This window comes from Scyliorhinus torazame, unplaced genomic scaffold (assembly GCF_047496885.1).
Source record: "Scyliorhinus torazame isolate Kashiwa2021f unplaced genomic scaffold, sScyTor2.1 scaffold_104, whole genome shotgun sequence".
In the NCBI taxonomy this organism is placed as follows: domain Eukaryota; kingdom Metazoa; phylum Chordata; class Chondrichthyes; order Carcharhiniformes; family Scyliorhinidae; genus Scyliorhinus; species Scyliorhinus torazame.
Genome location: NW_027307831.1, coordinates 1 through 24,694, shown reverse-complemented (window position 1 = coordinate 24,694; position 24,694 = coordinate 1). Strand labels below are relative to the sequence as shown.

At 63.6% G+C, this 24,694-nt stretch overlaps 1 protein-coding gene across 1 annotated transcript in view; it reads left to right on the top strand.

Moving 5' to 3' along the window:
* LOC140405580 (vigilin-like) overlaps nt 1-23,990 on the top strand; it is a gene marked incomplete at its 5' end in the record, with an annotated part of 612,489 nt that extends 588,499 nt beyond the window's left edge. Inside the window, 3 exons of the mRNA XM_072494137.1 lie at nt 17,062-17,200; nt 20,459-20,595; nt 23,743-23,990. Of these exons, the coding sequence (XP_072350238.1) occupies nt 17,062-17,200; nt 20,459-20,595; nt 23,743-23,985 (519 nt within the window). The remainder of the gene's footprint in view (nt 1-17,061; nt 17,201-20,458; nt 20,596-23,742) is intronic.
* Between the last annotated feature and the right edge of the window lie 704 nt (nt 23,991-24,694).

Here is a 24,694-nt window from a genome sequence, read left to right as displayed (position 1 = left end):
GCAGACTGGGCTGGCGTGTGGCAGACTGGGCTGGCGTGTGGCAGACTGGGCTGGCGTGTGGCAGACTGGGCTGGCGTGAGGCAGACTGGGCTTGCGTGTGGCAGACTGGGCTGGCGTGTGGCAGACTGGGCTTGCGTGTGGCAGACTGGGCTGGCGTGTGGCAGACTCGGCTTGCGTGTGGCAGACTGGGCTGGCGTGTGGCAGACTGGGCTGGCGTGTGGCAGACTGGGCTGGCGTGTGGCAGACTGAGCTGGCGTGTGGCAGACTGAGCCGGCGTGTGGCAGACTGAGCAGTCTGGGGCAGACTGAACTGGCGTGTGGCAGACTGGGCTGGCGTGTGGCAGACTGAGCTGGCGTGTGGCAGACTGGGCTTGCGTGTGGCAGACTGAGCAGTCTGGGGCAGACTGAGCTGGCGTGTGGCAGACTGGGCTTGCGTGTGGCAGACTGAGCTGGCGTGTGGCAGACTGGGCTGGCGTGTGGCAGACTGAGCTGGCGTGTGGCAGACTGGGCTGGCGTGTGGCAGACTGGGCTGGCGTGTGGCAGACTGGGCTGGCGTGTGGCAGACTGGGCTGGCGTGTGGCAGACTGAGCTGGCGTGTGGCAGACTGGGCAGTCTGGGGCAGACTGGGCTGGCGTGTGGCAGACTGAGCTGGCGTGTGGCAGACTGAGCTGGCGTGTGGCAGACTGGGCTGGCGTGTGGCAGACTGGGCTGGCGTGTGGCAGACTGGGCTGGCGTGTGGCAGACTGAGCTGGCGTGTGGCAGACTGGGCTGGCGTGTGGCAGACTGGGCTGGCGTGTGGCAGACTGGGCTGGCGTGTGGCAGACTGAGCAGTCTGGGGCAGACTGAGCTGGCGTGTGGCAGACTGGGCTGGCGTGTGGCAGACTGGGCAGTCTGGGGCAGACTGGGCTGGCGTGTGGCAGACTGGGCTGGCGTGTGGCAGACTGGGCTGGCGTGGGGCAGACTGAGCTGGCGTGTGGCAGACTGGGCTGGCGTGTGGCAGACTGGGCAGTCTGGGGCAGACTGGGCTGGCGTGTGGCAGACTGGGCTGGCGTGTGGCAGACTGGGCTGGCGTGTGGCAGACTGAGCTGGCGTGTGGCAGACTGGGCTGGCGTGTGGCAGACTGGGCTGGCGTGTGGCAGACTGAGCTGGCGTGTGGCAGACTGGGCAGTCTGGGGCAGACTGAGCTGGCGTGGGGCAGACTGGGCTGGCGTGTGGCAGACTGGGCAGTCTGGGGCAGACTGAGCTGGCGTGTGGCAGACTGAGCAGTCTGGGGCAGACTGAGCTGGCGTGTGGCAGACTGGGCTGGCGTGTGGCAGACTGGGCTGGCGTGTGGCAGACTGGGCTGGCGTGTGGCAGACTGGGCTGGCGTGTGGCAGACTGGGCTGGCGTGTGGCAGACTGGGCTGGCGTGTGGCAGACTGGGCTGGCGTGTGGCAGACTGAGCTGGCGTGGGGCAGACTGAGCTGGCGTGTGGCAGACTGGGCTGGCGTGTGGCAGACTGGGCTGGCGTGTGGCAGACTGAGCTGGCGTGGGGCAGACTGGGCTGGCGTGTGGCAGACTGAGCTGGCGTGGGGCAGACTGGGCTGGCGTGTGGCAGACTGGGCTGGCGTGTGGCAGACTGGGCAGTCTGGGGCAGACTGGGCTGGCGTGTGGCAGACTGGGCTGGCGTGTGGCAGACTGGGCTGGCGTGTGGCAGACTGGGCTGGCGTGTGGCAGACTGGGCTGGCGTGTGGCAGACTGGGCTGGCGTGTGGCAGACTGGGCTGGCGTGTGGCAGACTGGGCTGGCGTGTGGCAGACTGAGCTGGCGTGTGGCAGACTGAGCTGGCGTGTGGCAGACTGGGCTGGCGTGTGGCAGACTGGGCAGTCTGGGGCAGACTGAGCTGGCGTGTGGCAGACTGGGCTGGCGTGTGGCAGACTGAGCTGGCGTGTGGCAGACTGGGCTGGCGTGGGGCAGTCTGGGCTGGCGTGGGGCAGACTGGGCAGTCTGGGGCAGACTGAGCTGGCGTGTGGCAGACTGGGCTGGCGTGTGGCAGACTGGGCTGGCGTGTGGCAGACTGAGCAGTCTGGGGCAGTCTGGGCTGGCGTGGGGCAGACTGAGCTGGCGTGTGGCAGACTGAGCTGGCGTGTGGCAGACTGGGCAGTCTGGGGCAGACTGAGCTGGCGTGTGGCAGACTGGGCTGGCGTGTGGCAGACTGGGCTGGCGTGTGGCAGACTGAGCTGGCGTGGGGCAGACTGGGCTGGCGTGTGGCAGACTGAGCAGTCTGGGGCAGACTGGGCTGGCGTGTGGCAGACTGAGCTGGCGTGTGGCAGACTGGGCTGGCGTGTGGCAGTCTGGGCTGGCGTGTGGCAGACTGAGCTGGCGTGTGGCAGACTGGGCTGGCGTGTGGCAGACTGGGCTGGCGTGTGGCAGACTGGGCTGGCGTGGGGCAGACTGAGCTGGCGTGTGGCAGACTGGGCTGGCGTGTGGCAGACTGGGCTGGCGTGTGGCAGACTGAGCTGGCGTGTGGCAGACTGGGCTGGCATGTGGCAGACTGGGCTGGCGTGTGGCAGACTGGGCTGGTGTGTAACAGACTGGGCTGGCGTGGGGCAGACTGGGCTGGCGTGTGGCAGACTGAGCTGGCGTGTGGCAGACTGGGCTGGCGTGTGTCAGACTGGGCTGGCGTGTGGCAGACTGGGCAGTCTGGGGCAGACTGGGCTGGCGTGTGGCAGACTGGGCAGTCTGGGGCAGACTGGGCTGGCGTGTGGCAGACTGGGCTGGCGTGTAGCAGACTGAGCTGGCGTGTGGCAGACTGGGCTGGCGTGTGGCAGACTGAGCAGTCTGGGGCAGACTGAGCTGGCGTGTGGCAGACTGGGCTGGCGTGTGGCAGACTGGGCAGTCTGGGGCAGACTGGGCTGGCTTGTGGCAGACTGGGCAGTCTGGGGCAGACTGGGCTGGCGTGGGGCAGACTGGGCTGGCGTGTGGCAGACTGAGCTGGCGTGTGGCAGACTGGGCTGGCATGTGGCAGACTGGGCTGGCGTGTGGCAGACTGGGCTGGCGTGAGGCAGACTGGGCTGGCGTGGGGCAGACTGGGCTGGCGTGGGGCAGACTGGGCTGGCGTGGGGCAGACTGGGCTGGCGTGTGGCAGACTGGGCTGGCGTGGGGCAGACTGGGCTGGCGTGTGGCAGACTGGGCAGTCTGTGGCAGACTGGGCTGGCGTGTGGCAGACTGGGCTGGCGTGGGGCAGACTGGGCTGGCGTGGGGCAGACTGGGCTGGCGTGTGGCAGACTGGGCTGGCGTGGGGCAGACTGGGCTGGCGTGGGGCAGACTGGGCTGGCGTGTGGCAGACTGGGCTGGCGTGTGGCAGACTGGGCTGGCGTGGGGCAGACTGGGCTGGCGTGTGGCAGACTGGGCTGGCGTGGGGCAGACTGGGCTGGCGTGGGGCAGACTGGGCTGGCGTGTGGCAGACTGGGCTGGCGTGTGGCAGACTGGGCTGGCGTGGGGCAGACTGGGCTGGCGTGTGGCAGACTGGGCTGGCGTGTGGCAGACTGGCTGGCGTGTGGCAGACTGGGCTGGCGTGTGGCAGACTGAGCAGTCTGGGGCAGACTGGGCTGGCGTGTGGCAGACTGGGCTGGCGTGTGGCAGACTGGCTGGCGTGTGGCAGACTGAGCTGGCGTGTGGCAGACTGAGCAGTCTGGGGCAGACTGGGCTGGCGTGTGGCAGACTGAGCTGGCGTGTGGCAGACTGGGCTGGCGTGTGGCAGTCTGGGCTGGCGTGTGGCAGACTGGGCTGGCGTGTGGCAGACTGGGCTGGCGTGTGGCAGACTGGGCTGTCGTGTGGCAGACTGGGCTGGCGTGTGGCAGACTGGGCTGGCGTGTGGCAGACTGGGCTGGCGTGTGGCAGACTGGGCTGGCGTGTGGCAGACTGGGCTGGCGTGTGGCAGACTGGGCTGGCGTGTGGCAGACTGGGCTGGCGTGTGGCAGACTGAGCAGTCTGGGGCAGACTGGGCTGGCGTGTGGCAGACTGGGCTGGCGTGTGGCAGACTGAGCAGTCTGGGGCAGACTGGGCTGGCGTGTGGCAGACTGGGCTGGCGTGTGGCAGACTGGGCTGGCGTGTGGCAGACTGAGCAGTCTGGGGCAGACTGGGCTGGCGTGAGGCAGACTGGGCTGGCGTGTGGCAGACTGGGCTGGCGTGTGGCAGACTGGGCTGGCGTGTGGCAGACTGGGCTGGCGTGTGGCAGACTGGGCTGGCGTGTGGCAGACTGGGCTGGCGTGTGGCAGACTGGGCTGGCGTGTGGCAGACTGAGCAGTCTGGGGCAGACTGAGCTGGCGTGTGGCAGACTGGGCTGGCGTGTGGCAGACTGGGCTGGCGTGTGGCAGACTGAGCAGTCTAGGGCAGACTGGGCTGGCGTGTGGCAGACTGGGCTGGCGTGAGGCAGACTGGGCTGGCGTGTGGCAGACTGGGCTGGCGTGTGGCAGACTGGGCTGGCGTGTGGCAGACTGGGCTGGCGTGAGGCAGACTGGGCTGGCGTGGGGCAGACTGGGCTGGCGTGTGGCAGACTGGGCTGGCGTGAGGCAGACTGGGCTGGCGTGAGGCAGACTGGGCTGGCGTGTGGCAGACTGAGCTAGCGTGTGGCAGACTGGGCTGGCGTGTGGCAGACTGGGCAGTCTGGGGCAGACTGAGCTGGCGTGTGGCAGACTGGGCTGGCGTGTGGCAGACTGGGCTGGCGTGTGGCAGACTGGGCAGTCTGGGGCAGACTGGGCTGGCGTGTGGCAGACTGAGCTGGCGTGTGGCAGACTGAGCTGGCGTGTGGCAGACTGAGCTGGCGTGTGGCAGACTGGGCAGTCTGGGGCAGACTGGGCAGTCTGGGGCAGACTGGGCTGGCGTGTGGCAGACTGGGCTGGCGTGAGGCAGACTGGGCAGTCTGGGGCAGACTGGGCTGGCGTGGGGCAGTCTGGGCTGGCGTGGGGCAGACTGGGCAGTCTGGGGCAGACTGAGCTGGCGTGTGGCAGACTGAGCTGGCGTGGGGCAGACTGAGCTGGCGTGTTGCAGACTGAGCAGTCTGGGGCAGACTGGGCTGGCGTGTGGCAGACTGAGCTGGCGTGGGGCAGACTGGGCTGGCGTGGGGCAGACTGAGCTGGCGTGTGGCAGACTGAGCTGGCGTGGGGCAGACTGGGCTGGCGTGGGGCAGACTGAGCAGTCTGGGGCAGACTGGGCTGGCGTGTGGCAGACTGAGCTGGCGTGGGGCAGACTGAGCTGGCGTGGGGCAGACTGGGCTGGCGTGGGGCAGACTGAGCTGGCGTGGGGCAGACTGAGCTGGCGTGTGGCAGACTGAGCTGGCGTGGGGCAGACTGGGCTGGCGTGGGGCAGACTGAGCAGTCTGGGGCAGACTGGGCTGGCGTGTGGCAGACTGAGCTGGCGTGTGGCAGACTGAGCTGGCGTGGGGCAGACTGAGCTGGCGTGTGGCAGACTGAGCTGGCGTGGGGCAGACTGGGCTGGCGTGGGGCAGACTGAGCAGTCTGGGGCAGACTGGGCTGGCGTGTGGCAGACTGAGCTGGCGTGGGGCAGACTGAGCTGGCGTGGGGCAGACTGGGCTGGCGTGGGGCAGACTGAGCTGGCGTGGGGCAGACTGAGCTGGCGTGTGGCAGACTGAGCTGGCGTGTGGCAGACTGGGCAGTCTGGGGCAGACTGGGCTGGCGTGTGGCAGACTGGGCTGGCGTGAGGCAGACTGGGCAGTCTGGGGCAGACTGAGCTGGCGTGGGGCAGACTGGGCTGGCGTGGGGCAGACTGGGCTGGCGTGGGGCAGACTGAGCTGGCGTGTGGCAGACTGGGCAGTCTGGGGCAGACTGGGCTGGCGTGTGGCAGACTGAGCTGGCGTGTGGCAGACTGGGCAGTCTGGGGCAGACTGGGCTGGCATGAGGCAGACTGGGCTGGCGTGTGGCAGACTGGGCTGGCGTGAGGCAGACTGGGCTGGCGTGTGGCAGACTGGGCTGGCGTGTGGCAGACTGGGCTGGCATGTGGCAGACTGGGCTGGCGTGTGGCAGACTGGGCTGGCGTGTGGCAGACTGAGCAGTCTGGGGCAGACTGGGCTGGCGTGTGGCAGACTGAGCTGGCGTGTGGCAGACTGGGCTGGCGTGTGGCAGACTGGGCTGGCGTGTGGCAGACTGGGCTGGCGTGGCAGACTGGGCTGGCATGAGGCAGACTGGGCTGGCGTGTGGCAGACTGGGCTGGCGTGTGGCAGACTGGGCTGGCGTGGCAGACTGGGCTGGCATGAGGCAGACTGGGCTGGCGTGAGGCAGACGGGGCTGGCGTGTGGCAGACTGAGCTGGCGTGTGGCAGACTGGGCTGGCGTGTGGCAGACTGGGCTGGCGTGTGGCAGACTGAGCTGGCGTGTGGCAGACTGGGCTGGCGTGTGGCAGACTGGGCTGGCGTGTGGCAGACTGGGCTGTCTGGGGCAGACTGGGCAGTCTGGGGCAGACTGGGCTGGCGTGTGGCAGACTGAGCTGGCGTGTGGCAGACTGAGCTGGCGTGTGGCAGACTGGGCTGGCGTGTGGCACACTGGGCTGGCGTGTGGCAGACTGGGCAGTCTGGGGCAGACTGGGCTGGCGTGTGGCAGACTGAGCTGGCGTGAGGCAGACTGGGCTGGCGTGGGGCAGACTGGGCAGTCTGGGGCAGACTGGGCTGGCGTGTGGCAGACTGGGCAGTCTGGGGCAGACTGGGCTGGCGTGAGGCAGACTGGGCTGGCGTGTGGCAGACTGGGCTGGCGTGTGGCAGACTGGGCTGGCGTGTGGCAGACTGAGCAGTCTGGGGCAGACTGGGCTGGCGTGTGGCAGACTGAGCAGTCTGGGGCAGACTGGGCTGGCGTGTGGCAGACTGGGCTGGCGTGTGGCAGACTGGGCTGGCGTGTGGCAGACTGAGCAGTCTGGGGCAGACTGGGCTGGCATGTGGCAGACTGGGCTGGCGTGTGGCAGACTGGGCTGGCGTGTGGCAGACTGAGCAGTCTGGGGCAGACTGGGCTGGCGTGAGGCAGACTGGGCTGGCGTGTGGCAGACTGAGCAGTCTGGGGCAGACTGGGCTGGCGTGTGGCAGACTGGGCTGGCGTGTGGCAGACTGAGCAGTCTGGGGCAGACTGGGCTGGCGTGTGGCAGACTGGGCTGGCGTGTGGCAGACTGGGCTGGCGTGTGGCAGACTGGGCAGTCTGGGGCAGACTGGGCTGGCGTGTGGCAGACTGGGCAGTCTGGGGCAGACTGGGCTGGCGTGTGGCAGACTGGGCAGTCTGGGGCAGACTGGGCTGGCGTGTGGCAGACTGGGCTGGCGTGTGGCAGACTGGGCTGGCGTGTGGCAGACTGGGCTGGCGTGTGGCAGACTGGGCTTGCGTGTGGCAGACTGGGCTGGCGTGTGGCAGACTGAGCTGGCGTGTGGCAGACTGAGCTGGCGTGTGGCAGACTGAGCTGGCGTGTGGCAGACTGGGCTGGCATGAGGCAGACTGGGCTGGCGTGTGGCAGACTGGGCTGGCGTGAGGCAGACTGAGCTGGCGTGTGGCAGACTGAGCTGGCGTGTGGCAGACTGGGCTGGCATGAGGCAGACTGGGCTGGCGTGTGGCAGACTGAGCTGGCGTGTGGCAGACTGGGCTGGCGTGTGGCAGACTGGGCTGGCGTGGGGCAGACTGGGCTGGCGTGTGGCAGACTCGGCAGTCTGGGGCAGACTGGGCTGGCGTGTGGCAGACTGGGCAGTCTGGGGCAGACTGGGCTGGCCTGTGGCAGACTGGGCTGGCGTGTGGCAGACTGGGCTGGCGTGTGGCAGACTGGGCTGGCGTGAGGCAGACTGAGCTGGCGTGTGGCAGACTGGGCTGGCGTGAGGCAGACTGAGCTGGCGTGTGGCAGACTGAGCTGGCGTGTGGCAGACTGAGCTGGCGTGAGGCAGACTGAGCTGGCGTGTGGCAGACTGGGCTGGCGTGTGTCAGACTGGGCAGTCTGGGGCAGACTGAGCAGTCTGGGGCAGACTGGGCTGGCGTGTGGCAGACTGGGCTGGCGTGTGGCAGACTGGGCTGGCGTGTGGCAGACTGGGCAGTCTGGGGCAGACTGGGCTGGCGTGTGGCAGACTGAGCTGGCGTGAGGCAGACTGGGCAGTCTGGGGCATACTGGGCTGGCGTGTGGCAGACTGAGCTGGCGTGAGGCAGACTGAGCAGTCTGGGGCAGACTGGGCTGGCGTGTGGCAGACTGAGCTGGCGTGTGGCAGACTGAGCTGGCGTGTGGCATACTGGGCTGGCGTGTGGCAGACTGAGCTGGCGTGAGGCAGACTGAGCAGTCTGGGGCAGACTGGGCTGGCGTGTGGCAGACTGAGCTGGCGTGTGGCAGACTGAGCTGGCGTGTGGCAGACTGAGCTGGCGTGGGGCAGACTGAGCAGTCTGGGGCAGACTGGGCAGTCTGGGGCAGACTGGGCTGGCGTGTGGCAGACTGGGCTGGCGTGGGGCAGACTGGGCTGGCGTGGGGCAGACTGGGCTGGCGTGTGGCAGACTGGGCTGGCGTGTGGCAGACTGGGCTGGCGTGTGGCAGACTGGGCTGGCGTGTGGCAGACTGGGCTGGCGTGTGGCAGACTGGGCTGGCGTGTGGCAGACTGAGCTGGCGTGTGGCAGACTGGGCTGGCGTGTGGCAGACTGGGCTGGCGTGTGGCAGACTGGGCTGGCGTGTGGCAGACTGGGCTGGCGTGTGGCAGACTGAGCTGGCGTGTGGCAGACTGGGCAGTCTGGGGCAGACTGGGCTGGCGTGTGGCAGACTGGGCTGGCGTGTGGCAGACTGAGCTGGCGTGGGGCAGACTGGGCTGGCGTGTGGCAGACTGGGCTGGCGTGGGGCAGACTGGGCTGGCGTGTGGCAGACTGGGCAGTCTGGGGCAGACTGGGCTGGCGTGTGGCAGACTGGGCTGGCGTGTGGCAGACTGAGCAGTCTGGGGCAGACTGGGCTGGCGTGTGGCAGACTGGGCTGGCGTGTGGCAGACTAGGCTGGCGTGTGGCAGACTGGGCTGGCGTGGGGCAGACTGGGCTGGCGTGTGGCAGACTGGGCTGGCGTGTGGCAGACTGAGCAGTCTGGGGCAGACTGGGCTGGCGTGTGGCAGACTGGGCTGGCGTGGGGCAGACTGGGCTGGCGTGTGGCAGACTGGGCTGGCGTGTGGCAGACTGAGCAGTCTGGGGCAGACTGGGCTGGCGTGAGGCAGACTGGGCTGGCGTGTGGCAGACTGGGCTGGCGTGTGGCAGACTGGGCTGGCGTGTGGCAGACTGGGCTGGCGTGTGGCAGACTGAGCTGGCGTGTGGCAGACTGGGCAGTCTGGGGCAGACTGGGCTGGCGTGAGGCAGACTGGGCTGGCGTGGGGCAGACTGGGCTGGCGTGTGGCAGACTGGGCTGGCGTGGGGCAGACTGGGCTGGCGTGTGGCAGACTGGGCTGGCGTGTGGCAGACTGGGCTGGCGTGGGGCAGACTGGGCAGTCTGGGGCAGACTGGGCTGGTGTGTGGCAGACTGGGCTGGCGTGTGGCAGACTGGGCTGGCGTGGGGCAGACTGGGCTGGCGTGTGGCAGACTGGGCTGGCGTGTGGCAGACTGAGCTGGCGTGAGGCAGACTGAGCTGGCGTGTGGCAGACTGGGCTGGCGTGTGGCAGACTGGGCTGGCGTGTGGCAGACTGAGCTGGCGTGTGGCAGACTGGGCTGGCGTGTGGCAGACTGGGCTGGCGTGTGGCAGACTGGGCTGGCGTGTGGCAGACTGGGCTGGCGTGTGGCAGACTGGGCTGGCGTGAGGCAGACTGGGCTGGCGTGTGGCAGACTGGGCTGGCATGAGGCAGACTGGGCTGGCGTGGGGCAGACTGGGCAGTCTGGGGCAGACTGGGCTGGCGTGTGGCAGACTGGGCTGGCGTGGGGCAGACTGGGCTGGCGTGTGGCAGACTGGGCTGGCGTGTGGCAGACTGGGCTGGCGTGTGGCAGACTGGGCTGGCGTGGGGCAGACTGAGCTGGCGTGGGGCAGACTGGGCTGGCGTGGGGCAGACTGAGCTGGCGTGGGGCAGACTGAGCTGGCGTGTGGCAGACTGAGCTGGCGTGTGGCAGACTGGGCAGTCTGGGGCAGACTGGGCTGGCGTGTGGCAGACTGGGCTGGCGTGAGGCAGACTGGGCAGTCTGGGGCAGACTGAGCTGGCGTGGGGCAGACTGGGCTGGCGTGGGGCAGACTGGGCTGGCGTGGGGCAGACTGAGCTGGCGTGTGGCAGACTGGGCAGTCTGGGGCAGACTGGGCTGGCGTGTGGCAGACTGAGCTGGCGTGTGGCAGACTGGGCAGTCTGGGGCAGACTGGGCTGGCATGAGGCAGACTGGGCTGGCGTGTGGCAGACTGGGCTGGCGTGAGGCAGACTGGGCTGGCGTGTGGCAGACTGGGCTGGCGTGTGGCAGACTGGGCTGGCATGTGGCAGACTGGGCTGGCGTGTGGCAGACTGGGCTGGCGTGTGGCAGACTGAGCAGTCTGGGGCAGACTGGGCTGGCGTGTGGCAGACTGAGCTGGCGTGTGGCAGACTGGGCTGGCGTGTGGCAGACTGGGCTGGCGTGGCAGACTGGGCTGGCATGAGGCAGACTGGGCTGGCGTGTGGCAGACTGGGCTGGCGTGTGGCAGACTGGGCTGGCGTGGCAGACTGGGCTGGCATGAGGCAGACTGGGCTGGCGTGAGGCAGACTGGGCTGGCGTGTGGCAGACTGAGCTGGCGTGTGGCAGACTGGGCTGGCGTGTGGCAGACTGGGCTGGCGTGTGGCAGACTGGGCTGGCGTGTGGCAGACTGAGCTGGCGTGTGGCAGACTGGGCTGGCGTGTGGCAGACTGGGCTGGCGTGTGGCAGACTGGGCTGTCTGGGGCAGACTGGGCAGTCTGGGGCAGACTGGGCTGGCGTGTGGCAGACTGAGCTGGCGTGTGGCAGACTGAGCTGGCGTGTGGCAGACTGGGCTGGCGTGTGGCACACTGGGCTGGCGTGTGGCACACTGGGCAGTCTGGGGCAGACTGGGCTGGCGTGTGGCAGACTGAGCTGGCGTGAGGCAGACTGGGCTGGCGTGGGGCAGACTGGGCAGTCTGGGGCAGACTGGGCTGGCGTGTGGCAGACTGGGCAGTCTGGGGCAGACTGGGCTGGCGTGAGGCAGACTGGGCTGGCGTGTGGCAGACTGGGCTGGCGTGTGGCAGACTGGGCTGGCGTGTGGCAGACTGAGCAGTCTGGGGCAGACTGGGCTGGCGTGTGGCAGACTGAGCAGTCTGGGGCAGACTGGGCTGGCGTGTGGCAGACTGGGCTGGCGTGTGGCAGACTGGGCTGGCGTGTGGCAGACTGAGCAGTCTGGGGCAGACTGGGCTGGCATGTGGCAGACTGGGCTGGCGTGTGGCAGACTGGGCTGGCGTGTGGCAGACTGAGCAGTCTGGGGCAGACTGGGCTGGCGTGAGGCAGACTGGGCTGGCGTGTGGCAGACTGAGCAGTCTGGGGCAGACTGGGCTGGCGTGTGGCAGACTGGGCTGGCGTGTGGCAGACTGAGCAGTCTGGGGCAGACTGGGCTGGCGTGTGGCAGACTGGGCTGGCGTGTGGCAGACTGGGCTGGCGTGTGGCAGACTGGGCTGTCGTGTGGCAGACTGGGCAGTCTGGGGCAGACTGGGCTGGCGTGTGGCAGACTGGGCAGTCTGGGGCAGACTGGGCTGGCGTGTGGCAGACTGGGCAGTCTGGGGCAGACTGGGCTGGCGTGTGGCAGACTGGGCTGGCGTGTGGCAGACTGGGCTGGCGTGTGGCAGACTGGGCTGGCGTGTGGCAGACTGGGCTGGCGTGTGGCAGACTGGGCTTGCGTGTGGCAGTCTGGGCTGGCGTGTGGCAGACTGAGCTGGCGTGTGGCAGACTGAGCTGGCGTGTGGCAGACTGAGCTGGCGTGTGGCAGACTGGGCTGGCATGAGGCAGACTGGGCTGGCGTGTGGCAGACTGGGCTGGCGTGAGGCAGACTGAGCTGGCGTGTGGCAGACTGAGCTGGCGTGTGGCAGACTGGGCTGGCATGAGGCAGACTGGGCTGGCGTGTGGCAGACTGAGCTGGCGTGTGGCAGACTGGGCTGGCGTGTGGCAGACTGGGCTGGCGTGGGGCAGACTGGGCTGGCGTGTGGCAGACTCGGCAGTCTGGGGCAGACTGGGATGGCGTGTGGCAGACTGGGCAGTCTGGGGCAGACTGGGCTGGCCTGTGGCAGACTGGGCTGGCGTGTGGCAGACTGGGCTGGCGTGTGGCAGACTGGGCTGGCGTGAGGCAGACTGAGCTGGCGTGTGGCAGACTGGGCTGGCGTGAGGCAGACTGAGCTGGCGTGTGGCAGACTGAGCTGGCGTGTGGCAGACTGAGCTGGCGTGAGGCAGACTGAGCTGGCGTGTGGCAGACTGGGCTGGCGTGTGTCAGACTGGGCAGTCTGGGGCAGACTGAGCAGTCTGGGGCAGACTGGGCTGGCGTGTGGCAGACTGGGCTGGCGTGTGGCAGACTGGGCTGGCGTGTGGCAGACTGGGCAGTCTGGGGCAGACTGGGCTGGCGTGTGGCAGACTGAGCTGGCGTGAGGCAGACTGGGCTGGCGTGTGGCAGACTGGGCAGTCTGGGGCATACTGGGCTGGCGTGTGGCAGACTGAGCTGGCGTGAGGCAGACTGAGCAGTCTGGGGCAGACTGGGCTGGCGTGTGGCAGACTGAGCTGGCGTGTGGCAGACTGAGCTGGCGTGTGGCAGACTGGGCTGGCGTGTGGCAGACTGAGCTGGCGTGAGGCAGACTGAGCAGTCTGGGGCAGACTGGGCTGGCGTGTGGCAGACTGAGCTGGCGTGTGGCAGACTGAGCTGGCGTGTGGCAGACTGAGCTGGCGTGAGGCAGACTGAGCAGTCTGGGGCAGACTGGGCAGTCTGGGGCAGACTGGGCTGGCGTGTGGCAGACTGGGCTGGCGTGTGGCAGACTGGGCTGGCGTGTGGCAGACTGAGCTGGCGTGTGGCAGACTGGGCTGGCGTGTGGCAGACTGGGCTGGCGTGTTGCAGACTGAGCTGGCGTGGGGCAGACTGGGCAGTCTGGGGCAGACTGGGCTGGCGTGTGGCAGACTGGGCTGGCGTGGGGCAGACTGGGCTGGCGTGTGGCAGACTGAGCTGGCGTGGGGCAGACTGGGCAGTCTGGGGCAGACTGGGCTGGCGTGTGGCAGACTGGGCTGGCGTGAGGCAGACTGGGCTGGCGTGGGGCAGACTGGGCTGGCGTGTGGCAGACTGGGCTGGCGTGTGGCAGACTGGGCTGGCGTGGGGCAGACTGGGCTGGCGTGTGGCAGACTGGGCTGGCGTGTGGCAGACTGGGCTGGCGTGTGGCAGACTGGGCTGGCGTGTGGCAGACTGGGCTGGCGTGTGGCAGACTGGGCTGGTGTGTGGCAGACTGAGCTGGCGTGTGGCAGACTGGGCTGGCGTGTGGCAGACTGGGCTGGCGTGTGGCAGACTGGGCTGGCGTGTGGCAGACTGGGCTGGCGTGTGGCAGACTGAGCTGGCGTGTGGCAGACTGGGCAGTCTGGGGCAGACTGGGCTGGCGTGTGGCAGACTGGGCTGGCGTGTGGCAGACTGAGCTGGCGTGGGGCAGACTGGGCTGGCGTGTGGCAGACTGGGCTGGCGTGGGGCAGACTGGGCTGGCGTGTGGCAGACTGGGCAGTCTGGGGCAGACTGGGCTGGCGTGTGGCAGACTGGGCTGGCGTGTGGCAGACTGAGCAGTCTGGGGCAGACTGGGCTGGCGTGTGGCAGACTGGGCTGGCGTGTGGCAGACTAGGCTGGCGTGTGGCAGACTGGGCTGGCGTGAGGCAGACTGGGCTGGCGTGTGGCAGACTGAGCAGTCTGGGGCAGACTGGGCTGGCGTGTGGCAGACTGGGCTGGCGTGTGGCAGACTGAGCAGTCTGGGGCAGACTGGGCTGGCGTGTGGCAGACTGGGCTGGCGTGGGGCAGACTGGGCTGGCGTGTGGCAGACTGGGCTGGCGTGTGGCAGACTGAGCAGTCTGGGGCAGACTGGGCTGGCGTGAGGCAGACTGGGCTGGCGTGTGGCAGACTGGGCTGGCGTGTGGCAGACTGGGCTGGCGTGTGGCAGACTGGGCTGGCGTGTGGCAGACTGAGCTGGCGTGTGGCAGACTGGGCAGTCTGGGGCAGACTGGGCTGGCGTGAGGCAGACTGGGCTGGCGTGGGGCAGACTGGGCTGGCGTGTGGCAGACTGGGCTGGCGTGGGGCAGACTGGGCTGGCGTGTGGCAGACTGGGCTGGCGTGTGGCAGACTGGGCTGGCGTGGGGCAGACTGGGCAGTCTGGGGCAGACTGGGCTGGTGTGTGGCAGACTGGGCTGGCGTGTGGCAGACTGGGCTGGCGTGGGGCAGACTGGGCTGGCGTGTGGCAGACTGGGCTGGCGTGTGGCAGACTGAGCTGGCGTGAGGCAGACTGAGCTGGCGTGTGGCAGACTGGGCTGGCGTGTGGCAGACTGGGCTGGCGTGTGGCAGACTGAGCTGGCGTGTGGCAGACTGGGCTGGCGTGTGGCAGACTGGGCTGGCGTGTGGCAGACTGGGCTGGCGTGTGGCAGACTGGGCTGGCGTGTGGCAGACTGGGCTGGCGTGAGGCAGACTGGGCTGGCGTGTGGCAGACTGGGCTGGCATGAGGCAGACTGGGCTGGCGTGGGGCAGACTGGGCAGTCTGGGGCAGACTGGGCTGGCGTGTGGCAGACTGGGCTGGCGTGGGGCAGACTGGGCTGGCGTGTGGCAGACTGGGCTGGCGTGTGGCAGACTGGGCTGGCGTGTGGCAGACTGGGCTGGCGTGAGGCAGACTGGGCTGGCGTGTGGCAGACTGGGCAGTCTGGGGCAGACTGGGCTGGCGTGTGGCAGACTGGGCTGGCGTGGGGCAGACTGGGCAGTCTGGGGCAGACTGGGCTGGCGTGTGGCAGACTGGGCTGGCGTGTGGCAGACTGGGCTGGCGTGTGGCAGACTGGGCTGGCGTGAGGCAGACTGGGCAGTCTGGGGCAGACTGGGCTGGCGTGAGGCAGACTGGGCTGGCGTGAGGCAGACTGGGCAGTCTGGGGCAGACTGGGCTGGCGTGTGGCAGACTGGGCTGGCGTGTGGCAGACTGGGCAGTCTGGGGCAGACTGAGCTGGCGTGTGGCAGACTGGGCTGGCGTGTGGCAGACTGGGCAGTCTGGGGCAGACTGGGCTGGCGTGTGGCAGACTGGGCTGGCGTGTGGCAGACTGGGCTGGCGTGTGGCAGACTGGGCTGGCGTGTGGCAGACTGGGCTGGCGTGGGGCAGACTGAGCTGGCGTGTGGCAGACTGGGCTGGCGTGGGGCAGACTGGGCTGGCGTGGGGCAGACTGGGCTGGCGTGTGGCAGACTGAGCTGGCGTGGGGCAGACTGAGCTGGCGTGTGGCAGACTGGGCTGGCGTGGGGCAGACTGGGCTGGCGTGTGGCAGACGGCTGGCGTGTGGCAGACTGGGCTGGCGTGTGGCAGACTGGGCTGGCGTGGGGCAGACTGGGCAGTCTGGGGCAGACTGGGCTGGCGTGTGGCAATCAGTTAGACAGTAGAATGCAGGATTGAATATATTCCAGGATTACCTTTCACTTCCCAGTCATGGGTTTAATCGGCCAAGGGGGCTCCTGGCTCCTGTGCAGGAATAGCTGCCGCGTCTTACTGCAAATTTCATTGGCTGTCCTGAATTCACTTTCTGAAATACATATTTAATCTTACAAAGGTGTGCGTGCCAGCGACAATGCCATCTTAAATTGCACATCCCTACTTGCCCTTTTGAGGGCAACTGCGCGTCAATCACATTGCTGTGGGCCTGGAATCTCCCTTTCTCGTTCCCGCTCGCTTTTTCTCTCTTCCCCCCTCTCTCTCTCACTCTGCCTCTCTCGCTTTCTCTGTCTCTCTCATGCTCTCCCTCTTTTCCTCGCGCCCTCTCTCTCACTCTCCTATTCCCTCCATCTCTCCCTTTCTTTAACTCTTCCACTCGCTCTCTTTCTTTCTTACTCTCTTTCTCTTGCTCACTCCCTCTCTCTCGCTCTCTTTCTCTCTCTCTCTCGCTCTCTCTCCCTCTCTCTCTCGCTCTCTCGCTCTCCCTCTCGCTCTCTCGCTCTCCCTCCCTCTATTCCTTCCTCTTCCTCTCTCTCTCTCTCCATCTATTCCTCTTTCACCATCTCTCTCTCTCTTCCTCTGTCCCTCTCTCTCTGTCTCTCTCCCCCTCACTCTCTCTCTCGCTCTCCCTCTCACTCTCTCCCCGTCCCTCTATTCCTCCCTCTTCCTCTCTCTCCCCCCATCTATTCCTCTTTCACCATCTCTCTCTCTCTCTCTCTCTCTCCCTCTTCCTCTGTCCCTCTCTCCTCTGTCCCTCTCTCTCTCTCTCTCTGTCTCTCTCCCCCTCACTCTCTCTCTCTCTCCCTCTCTCTCCCTCTCGCTCTCTCTCTCACCCTCTCTCCCTCTCTCTCTTTCCTCTCTCATTCTCTCTCTCTCTCTCACTCTCTCTTGCTCTCTCTCTCTCTCTCTCTCTCCCTCTCCCTCTCTCACCCTCTCTCTCTCTTTTCTCTCTCTCTGTCTTTCTCTCTCTCTCGCTCTCTCTTGCTCTTTCTCTCTCTCCCTCTCCCTCTCGCTCTCTCTTTCTCTCTCTCCTATGTCCCTCTCTTCCTCTCTCTCCCTCTCGCTCTTTCTCTCTCTTTCTCTCCTCCTTCAAGATGCTCCTTAAAACTGACCTCTGACTGAGCTTTTAGTCACCTGAGTGAATAGCTCCTGATGCGCTGTGGCATCCCGTTTAGTTTGACCGCTCTCCACTGGAGTGTCTGGGGATGTTTCACTACATTCAGGCGCTATACAAACGCACACATTGTTATCGGTGAGAACCAAGGTGGAGATTAATGCCGCCTCGACAACGCAGTGTCTTAAACAGGAGACTGCGAAACCTTGACAGCAATCTTCCACGACTAAATCTCCTTGAGTTTGCAAGTACTCCGTTAAAATGACTCTCCTGTCGGGCTACTTTTTGTTGTTTGAGAACCTTTTTTTCCCCCCCCCACCCCCACCCCCACCCCCGCTGTCTGCTCCTTCTAGGAAGCCCAGGTGACCCTGGAGTGTGTGATTCCGCAGAAGTTCCACCGAGCAGTGATGGGGCTGAAGGGTGGCAAGGTGCAACAGATCACCCGGGATCACGACGTTCAAATCAAGTTCCCCGAGCGAGATGAGAACCAAGGTACAGTCGAGCTGGATCGATGGGCCCCATCCTAGCCGGAGAGACCAGATTCCCTCTCCCGCTCGCTATAGGAAAAAAAAAGATGGCTGCCTCTGCCGGTCCTGATGTCCGTAGAACCACGCAGTGCCGTTCCTAGCTGTGCCCGGCAAATCTGGTGACCATCCCCCCCATTACAGCGATGCCTGTGCTGTGTGGGGAGAGATGCTTCACCCACATGGGTCATTCCCCCCCCCCCCCCCCATAAACATTATTCATAAATAACAAACACAACCTGAACCTCAACACTGCCCAAAAAATGGCCGCCGACGGTCAAGGCTCCAGCTCAATGTTAATGACCTCCGACCTGGTGCGAAAGGAGGGAACCCAAAAGGTTACCATCCTTGGACAGGGCCGGAACTTGGGGGGTGTGGTTAGCGGTCCCAGGGGAGCGCCGCTCAATCCCACTGATGCACAATCAATTACTCTCGAGACAAGGTGAGTCATAACTAATCGGCTTTAATCTGCTAGAACTGTACCCAGCAGCTTCGATACAGAAAGTGAAGGCTGCTGGGACGGCATTGGTTCTTATACCCCGCCTCTCAGGGCGGAGCTATGTACGTTAGCCAATGGTAGGCTCCTGGGTCTAGCCAATGGGCATCCACCTCTCAGGTACTGCAATACCTGGTATTACCACACCCGCGTGGGTTGTTAAGTTTGGAGCCCATCCCAGGGAGTGAACACAAAGAGAGTCCCCCCCTTTTCTGTCCATGTCATCTGGCGGCCCCTTAGCTCAGTTGGCTGGTTGGTGATGCCAAGTGACGCCAACAGCGGCGGGTTCAATCCCCGTACCGGCCGAGATTATCCCCCTGCCTTCTCAACCTTGCCCCTGGCCTGAGGTGTGCTGACCGTCCGGGGCGGCACGGTGCCACAGTGGGTTAGCACTGCTGCCTCACAGCGGCAGGAACCCAGGTTCGATTCCGGCCTCGGGTGACTGTCTGTGCGGAGTCTGCACGTTCTCCCCCGTGGCTATGTGGGTTTCCTCCGGGTGCTCCCACAGGCCAAAGATTTGTAGGCTAGGTGGATTGGACACGCTAAATTTCCCTTTAGTGTCCATAGGTTAGGTGGGGTTATGGGGATAGGGTGGGGGAGTGGGCCTAAATAGGGTACTCTTGTCGGAGGTTCGGTGGAGACCCAATGGGCAGAATGACCTCCTTCTGCACTGTAGGGATTGTATCCCAGGAATCAGCCTTCTCTGAGCTGCCGCCCAATGCAATTACGCGTCTCCCTTAAATAAGGCGGGTATGAGTGAGGGGGGGATGGAAGATGTGCTGAATGGTGGAGGTGAGGCAGACGGGGGCAGGAAGGGGTCTGGCCTGGATTGTAACAGCAGACTGGTTGCCCCCGATAGTCCGTTTCGTTGCTGAATGTTCTATGTGGTATATCCTGGTCTGGCCTACCTCTCGTCGAAGACTTAAGACACAACGGGAAATTTCCTTGGGTAGGCCTCAGGCTCGGCGGGGCTTCCTCAGCCAGTGTAGCATCGGCGGACGTTCAGAGGAAACTCTGGGGGCTCCGTGCGGTCAGAGATCTGACCGTCAAGAGGAAATCCTGAAGGAATTCCGGGCGCCTGGGGGGGGGGGATTAGCCATTTTGCAGGCCCCTCCAACCGTGCGGCCCCCTCGGTTACCCCGCTCAAACGGCAGCCTGGAGCAGGGGCTGGGACCCGGGGCCTCCTCAGCTGGAGGCACGAGGCTGGCCAACTGAGGCAAGGCTGGCTGCTCCGAGTGTTTCCCTGCAGCGCGATCCCAACGGGGCTTCAAAAGAGAAAAACAAAAGCCTGTTTACTCTCCGTAAATAGCCCCCTCGCCAGGGGGAATCGGGGCTCCCGGGAGTTTGATTTTCCACTTGTTAATGAGGGGAGCGGCCTCATTTGGATGCGAGATGTCAATTTGGCAGCTTACCGAGCTGGGCCCACTGCTGTAATTACCCCACACGGGAGCGGGAGGCTCAGAGTCTGTTGCGCAGACGTTCATGGGAGTGAGGCGGTTGCCGTGGCCACCACCGGTGAGGCTCGCTTGCCCGGAGCGTTAGCCTGGGGCCTCTGGATTACGGGCCCAGTCACATCATTACCGCCGTGTCACAGACCTTTCTCTCGGGTAGGGGGATGCAGCTGAGGGAGGGCCAGGGACGGGCAAAGCGGGAGACGGGACGCCAAGGAGGTCAGCTGTGGAGGTCGCGGTGAGGGGGGGGGTGGGCGCGTTGGTGACCCGTGGGCGCCGCAGGGGTCAGGGAGAAACGTCACCCTCGGGAATGACATTTCGATTCAATTGGTTAAGTTATCCTTTTTATGTTAGTCACGCTGCTCCACCTCCCCCGCCCCACCCCCCTCGCCTCATTTTTGTTGAATTAATTGATTATTGTTTTATTGGAGGAGTGTAAAGAGAGGCTCCCCGAAATGAGATTTTAGTTTAGTTTCCTTTGATGTTTTGTTTTAGTTACACTGCCCCACACGGTTCACATATACCCCCCCTCCCTCCCCCGCACACATACGCAACTCCCCCGTCCCCTCCCGCAACCACACCTTTGTCGTATTAAAAGAGTTTTATGGGAAACTGCAGGGAGTGTTGGTAGGCCGCAGGCTCCACGTGCAGTGCTGCGTCCTGTAAATAGACCAGCTATAACGGAGAGGATTTGCGTCCAGTTTAACACTTGGCGTGGGGCACATTTTTCATCCTCTTGCCCCAACCCCCTCCCCTCCCTTGAAAAAAGTGCGCGTCGCTGGGGATCAGTTGGGAGCCAAGTGTTAATGCCTGTACACAGGAAGATCCCATTGGCAGAGATGACCGGCTAACCCGTTACTTGGGATGTCGATTGAGGGACAAATATTCTCCACACCGATCTGGGTGGGCGCCTGGCATCAGCTCCTGAGCCGTGAGATGACAGCGCAGCGTCAGCCGCGGGTTATTGCGCTGCACCCCCTCGGGTGGGATGGCGCCCTGAAACTTTGCGCCTCAGAGGAAAGGAGACAAAGGTTGGCCGCAGTTTCCAGAAAGTTCTGGTCAGGCCCGAATTGGAGGAGCTCCGTTCCTCACCTCAGGAGCGGTAACCGTGCCCGTCCACGCCGCGTTGACACCCGGGTGCAGGGGCAGTCCAGGGGGGCAGAATGGACCCGTGCCGCTGCGACCCCCACCGGTCTGCGTGGGCTCTCTCTCGCTCTCTCTCTCTCTCTCTCTGCGCGCACGTTCTGACACCCGGTGCTGCTCTCTTCCCACCCAGCAGGTCCGGACCTGCACCCGCAGGAAAACGGCGACCTGAACCCGGACCTCCGGGAGGGGGAGCAGGCTCCCAGGAAGTGTGACGTCATCGTGGTCTCGGGCCGGAAGGAGAAGTGCGAGGCCGCTCGCGAGGCTCTGCTGGTAGGTCGCCAGGCGTCCCTGCAGCGTTTTGGGCGAAGGCGGCGAAGTCCCCGGGCCCCGTGGCTGAGAATATGTCCAGGACAAGAGTCAGGGTCAAGTGGGATTGTGGGAGACCCTCTGTGCCCATTTAACGCTGTTACTAGATTTCCGGGACACAACAGAACATAACACATGAGAGAGACAGAATCCCCACCAATATAGAGGCAGCTTTACTCCGTATCTAATCCCGTGCTGTACCTGTCCTGGGAGTGTTTGATGGGGACAATGTAGAGGGAGATTTACTCTGTATCTAATCCCGTGCTGTACCTGTCCTGGGAGTGTTTGATGGGGACAGTGTAGAGGGAGCTTTACTCTGTATCTAACCGCGTGCTGTACCTGTCCTGGGAGTGTTTGATGGGGACAGTGTAGAGGGAGCTTTACTCTGTATCTAATCCCGTGCTGTACCTGTCCTGGGAGAGTTTGATAGGGACAGTGTAGAGGGAGCTTTACTCTGTATCTAACCCCGTGCTGTACCTGTCCTGGGAGTGTTTGATGGGGACAGTGTAGAGGGAGCTTTACTCTGTATCTAACCCCGTGCTGTACCTGTCCTGGGAGTGTTTGATGGGGACAGTGTAGAGGGAGCTTTACTCTGTATCTATCCCCGTGCTGTACCTGTCCTGGGAGTGTTTGATGGGGACAGTGTAGAGGGAGCTTTACTCTGTATCTAACCCCGTGCTGTACCTGTCCTGGGAGTGTTTGATGGGGACAGTGTAGAGGGAGCTTTACTCTGTAACTAACCCCGTGCTGTACCTGTCCTGGGAGTGTTTGATGGGGACAGTGTACAGGGAGCTTTACTCTGCATCTAACCCCGTGCTGTACCTGTCCTGGGAGTGTTTGATGGGGACAGTGTACAGGGAGCTTTACTCTGTATCTAACCCCGTGCTGTACCTGTCCTGGGAGTGTTCGATGGGGACAGTGTAGAGAGAGCTTTACTCTGTATCTAACCCCGTGCTGTACCTGTCCTGGGAGTGTTTGATGGGGACAGTGTACAGGGAGCTTTACTCTGTATCTAACCCCGTGCTGTACCTGTCCTGAGAGAGTTTGATGGGGACAGTGTAGAGGGAGCTTTACTCTGTATCTAACCCCATGCTGTACCTGTCCTGGGAGTGTTTGATGGGGACAGTGTAGAGGGAGCTTTACTCTGTAACTAACCCCGTGCTGTACCTGTCCTGGGAGTGTTTGATGGGGACAGTGTACAGGGAGCTTTACTCTGTATCTAACCCCGTGCTGTACCTGTCCTGGGAGTGTTTGATGGGGACAGTGTACAGGGAGCTTTACTCTGTATCTAACCCCGTGCTGTACCTGTCCTGGGAGAGTTTGATGGGGACAGTGTAGAGGGAGCTTTACTCTGTATCTAACCCCATGCTGTACCTGTCCTGGGAGTGTTTGACGGGGACAGTGTAGAGGGAGCTTTACTCTGTATCTAACCCCGTGCTGTATCTGCCCTGGGAGTGTTTGATGTGGACAGTGTAGAGGGAGCTTTACTCTGTATCTAACCCCGTGCTGTACCTGTCCTGGGAGTGTTTGATGGGGACAGTGTAAAGGGAGATTTACTCTGTATCTAACCCCGTGCTGTACCTGTCCTGGGAGTGTCTGATGGGGACAGTGTAGAGGGAGCTTTACTCTGTATCTAACCCCGTGCTGTACCTGTCCTGGGAGTGTTTGACGGGGACAGTGTAGAGGGAGCTTTACTCTGTATCTAACCCCGTGCTGTACCTGTCCTGGGAGTGTTTGATGGGGACAGTGTAAAGGGAGATTTACTCTGTACGTAACCCCGTGCTGTACCTGTCCTGGGAGTGTTTGATGGGGACAGTGTAGAGGGAGCTTTACTCTGTATCTAACCCCGTGCTGTACCTGTCCTGGGAGAGTTTGATGGGGACATGGTAGAGGGAGCTTTACTCGGAATCTAACCCCGTGCTGTACCTGTCCTGGGAGTGTTTGATGGGGACAGTGTAGTGGGAGCTTTACTCTGTATCTAACCCCGTGCTCTCCCTGTCCTGGGAGTGCTTGATGGGGACAGTGTAGAGGGAGCTTTACTCGGTATCTAACCCCGTGCTGTACCTGTCCTGGGAGTGTTTGATGGGGACAGTGTAGAGGGAGCTGTACTCTGTATCTAACCCCGTGCTGTACCTGTCCTCCGAGTGTTTGATGGGGACAGTGTAGAGGGAGCTTTACTCTGTATCTAACCCCGTGCTGTACCTGTCCTGGGAGTGTTTGATGGGGACAGTGTAGAGGGAGCTTTACTCTGTATCTAACCCCGTGCTGTGTCTGTCCTGGGAGTGTTTGATGGGGACAGTGTAGAGGGAGCTTTACTCTGTATCTAACCCTGTGCTATACCTGTCCTGGGAGTGTTTGATGGGGACAGTGTAGAGGGAGCTTTACTCGGTATCTAACCCCGTGCTGTCCCTGTTCTGGGAGTGTTTGATGGGGACAGTGTAGAGAGAGCTTTACTCTGTATCTAACCCCGTGCTGTACCTGTCCTGGGAGTGTTTGATGGGGACAGTGTAGAGGGAGCTTTACTCTGTATCTAACCCCGTGCTATACCTGTCCTGGGAGTGTTTGATGGGGACAGTGTAGAGGGAGCTTTACTCTGTATCTAACCCTGTGCTGTACCTGTCCTGGGAGTGTTTGATGGGGACAGTGTAGAGGGAGCTTTACTCTGTATCTAACCCCGTGCTGTACCTGTCCTGGGAGTGTTTGATGGGGACAGTGTAGAGGGAGCTTTACTCTGTATCTAACCCCGTGCTGTACCTGTCCTGGGAGTGTTTGATGGGGACAGTGTGGAGGGAGCTTTACTCTGTATCTAACCCCGTGCTGTACCTGTCCTGGGAGTGTTTGATGGGGACAGTGTAGAGGGAGCTTTACTCTGTATCTAACCCCGTGCTGTACCTGTCCTGGGAGTGTTTGATGGGGACAGTGTAGAGGGAGCTTTACTCTGTATCTAACCCCGTGCTGTACCTGTCCTCGGAGTGTTTGATGTCTGTAATGTGGTCCGTTCTCCTGCATTTGTCCCTCGCTGGCGGGGAGTCAAGTTGGCGAGCGTGAATGTTTGTTGAACAATAGCTGGTTGCGAGGACGGAGACTGACGCACCTCCTGTTATTGCCCAGGCCCTGGTCCCAGTTACCGTGAATGTGGAGGTTCCGTTTGACCTACATCGATACATCATCGGACAGAAAGGCAGCGGCATTCGCAAAATGATGGAGGAGTACGAGGTAAGGCCGGAGCAAGCGGGCCGAATGGCCTGTTCCTGTGCCCTAGCGCTGTTACACAGCCATGGGTGTTCCCAACAGCCGCTGGCCCGTCCACCCAGGAAGTATTTAGCGGGTTCAGATCTCTGGAGTCGGAGGTGACCAGCCGAGCGGTGAGCTTCGAGAGTGCGGCCTAGTCCGGTTGACCTCGCCCCGGACCCTGCTGGTGGTGTGGATTCGAATCCGTAGAAAGGTGTGAATCGCTGCTGCTGGTTACAGACACGACAGTGCCCCCCTGCTGTCACTCAGTCACACTGCAGCCAATTATACTGTGTTTCTCACCCTCTTCACTCCGGGGAGACCTACACCATAAGACAGAGGAGCAGAATTAGGCCGTTCGGCCCATCGCGTGTGGCTCTGCCGTTTGATCAGGACTGATATGTTTCTCATCCCCCCTTCTCCCCGCAAACAGGGCGGGCTCGGTGGCACCGTGGTTAGCACTGCTGCCTCACAGCGCCAGGGACCCGGGTTCGATTCCCCGCTGGGTCACTGTCTGTGCGGAGTCTGCACGTCCTCCCCGTGTCTGCGTGGGAATCCTCCGGGTGCTCCGGTTTCCTCCCACAGCCCAAAGATTAGGATGGTGGATTGGCCGTGATAAATTGCCCTTTCGTGTCCACAAAGTTCAGGTGGGGTTACGGGGATAGGATGGGGGGGGGGGCGTGTGTCTAGATAGGGTGCTCGTTCAGAGGGTCGGTGCAGATTCGACGGCCCGAATGGCTTCGTTCTGCACTGTAGGGATTCCAGAACCCCTACTCCCTTTATTAATCAAGAACCTACCTATCTCTGTCTGAAAGACACTCGGCGATTTGAC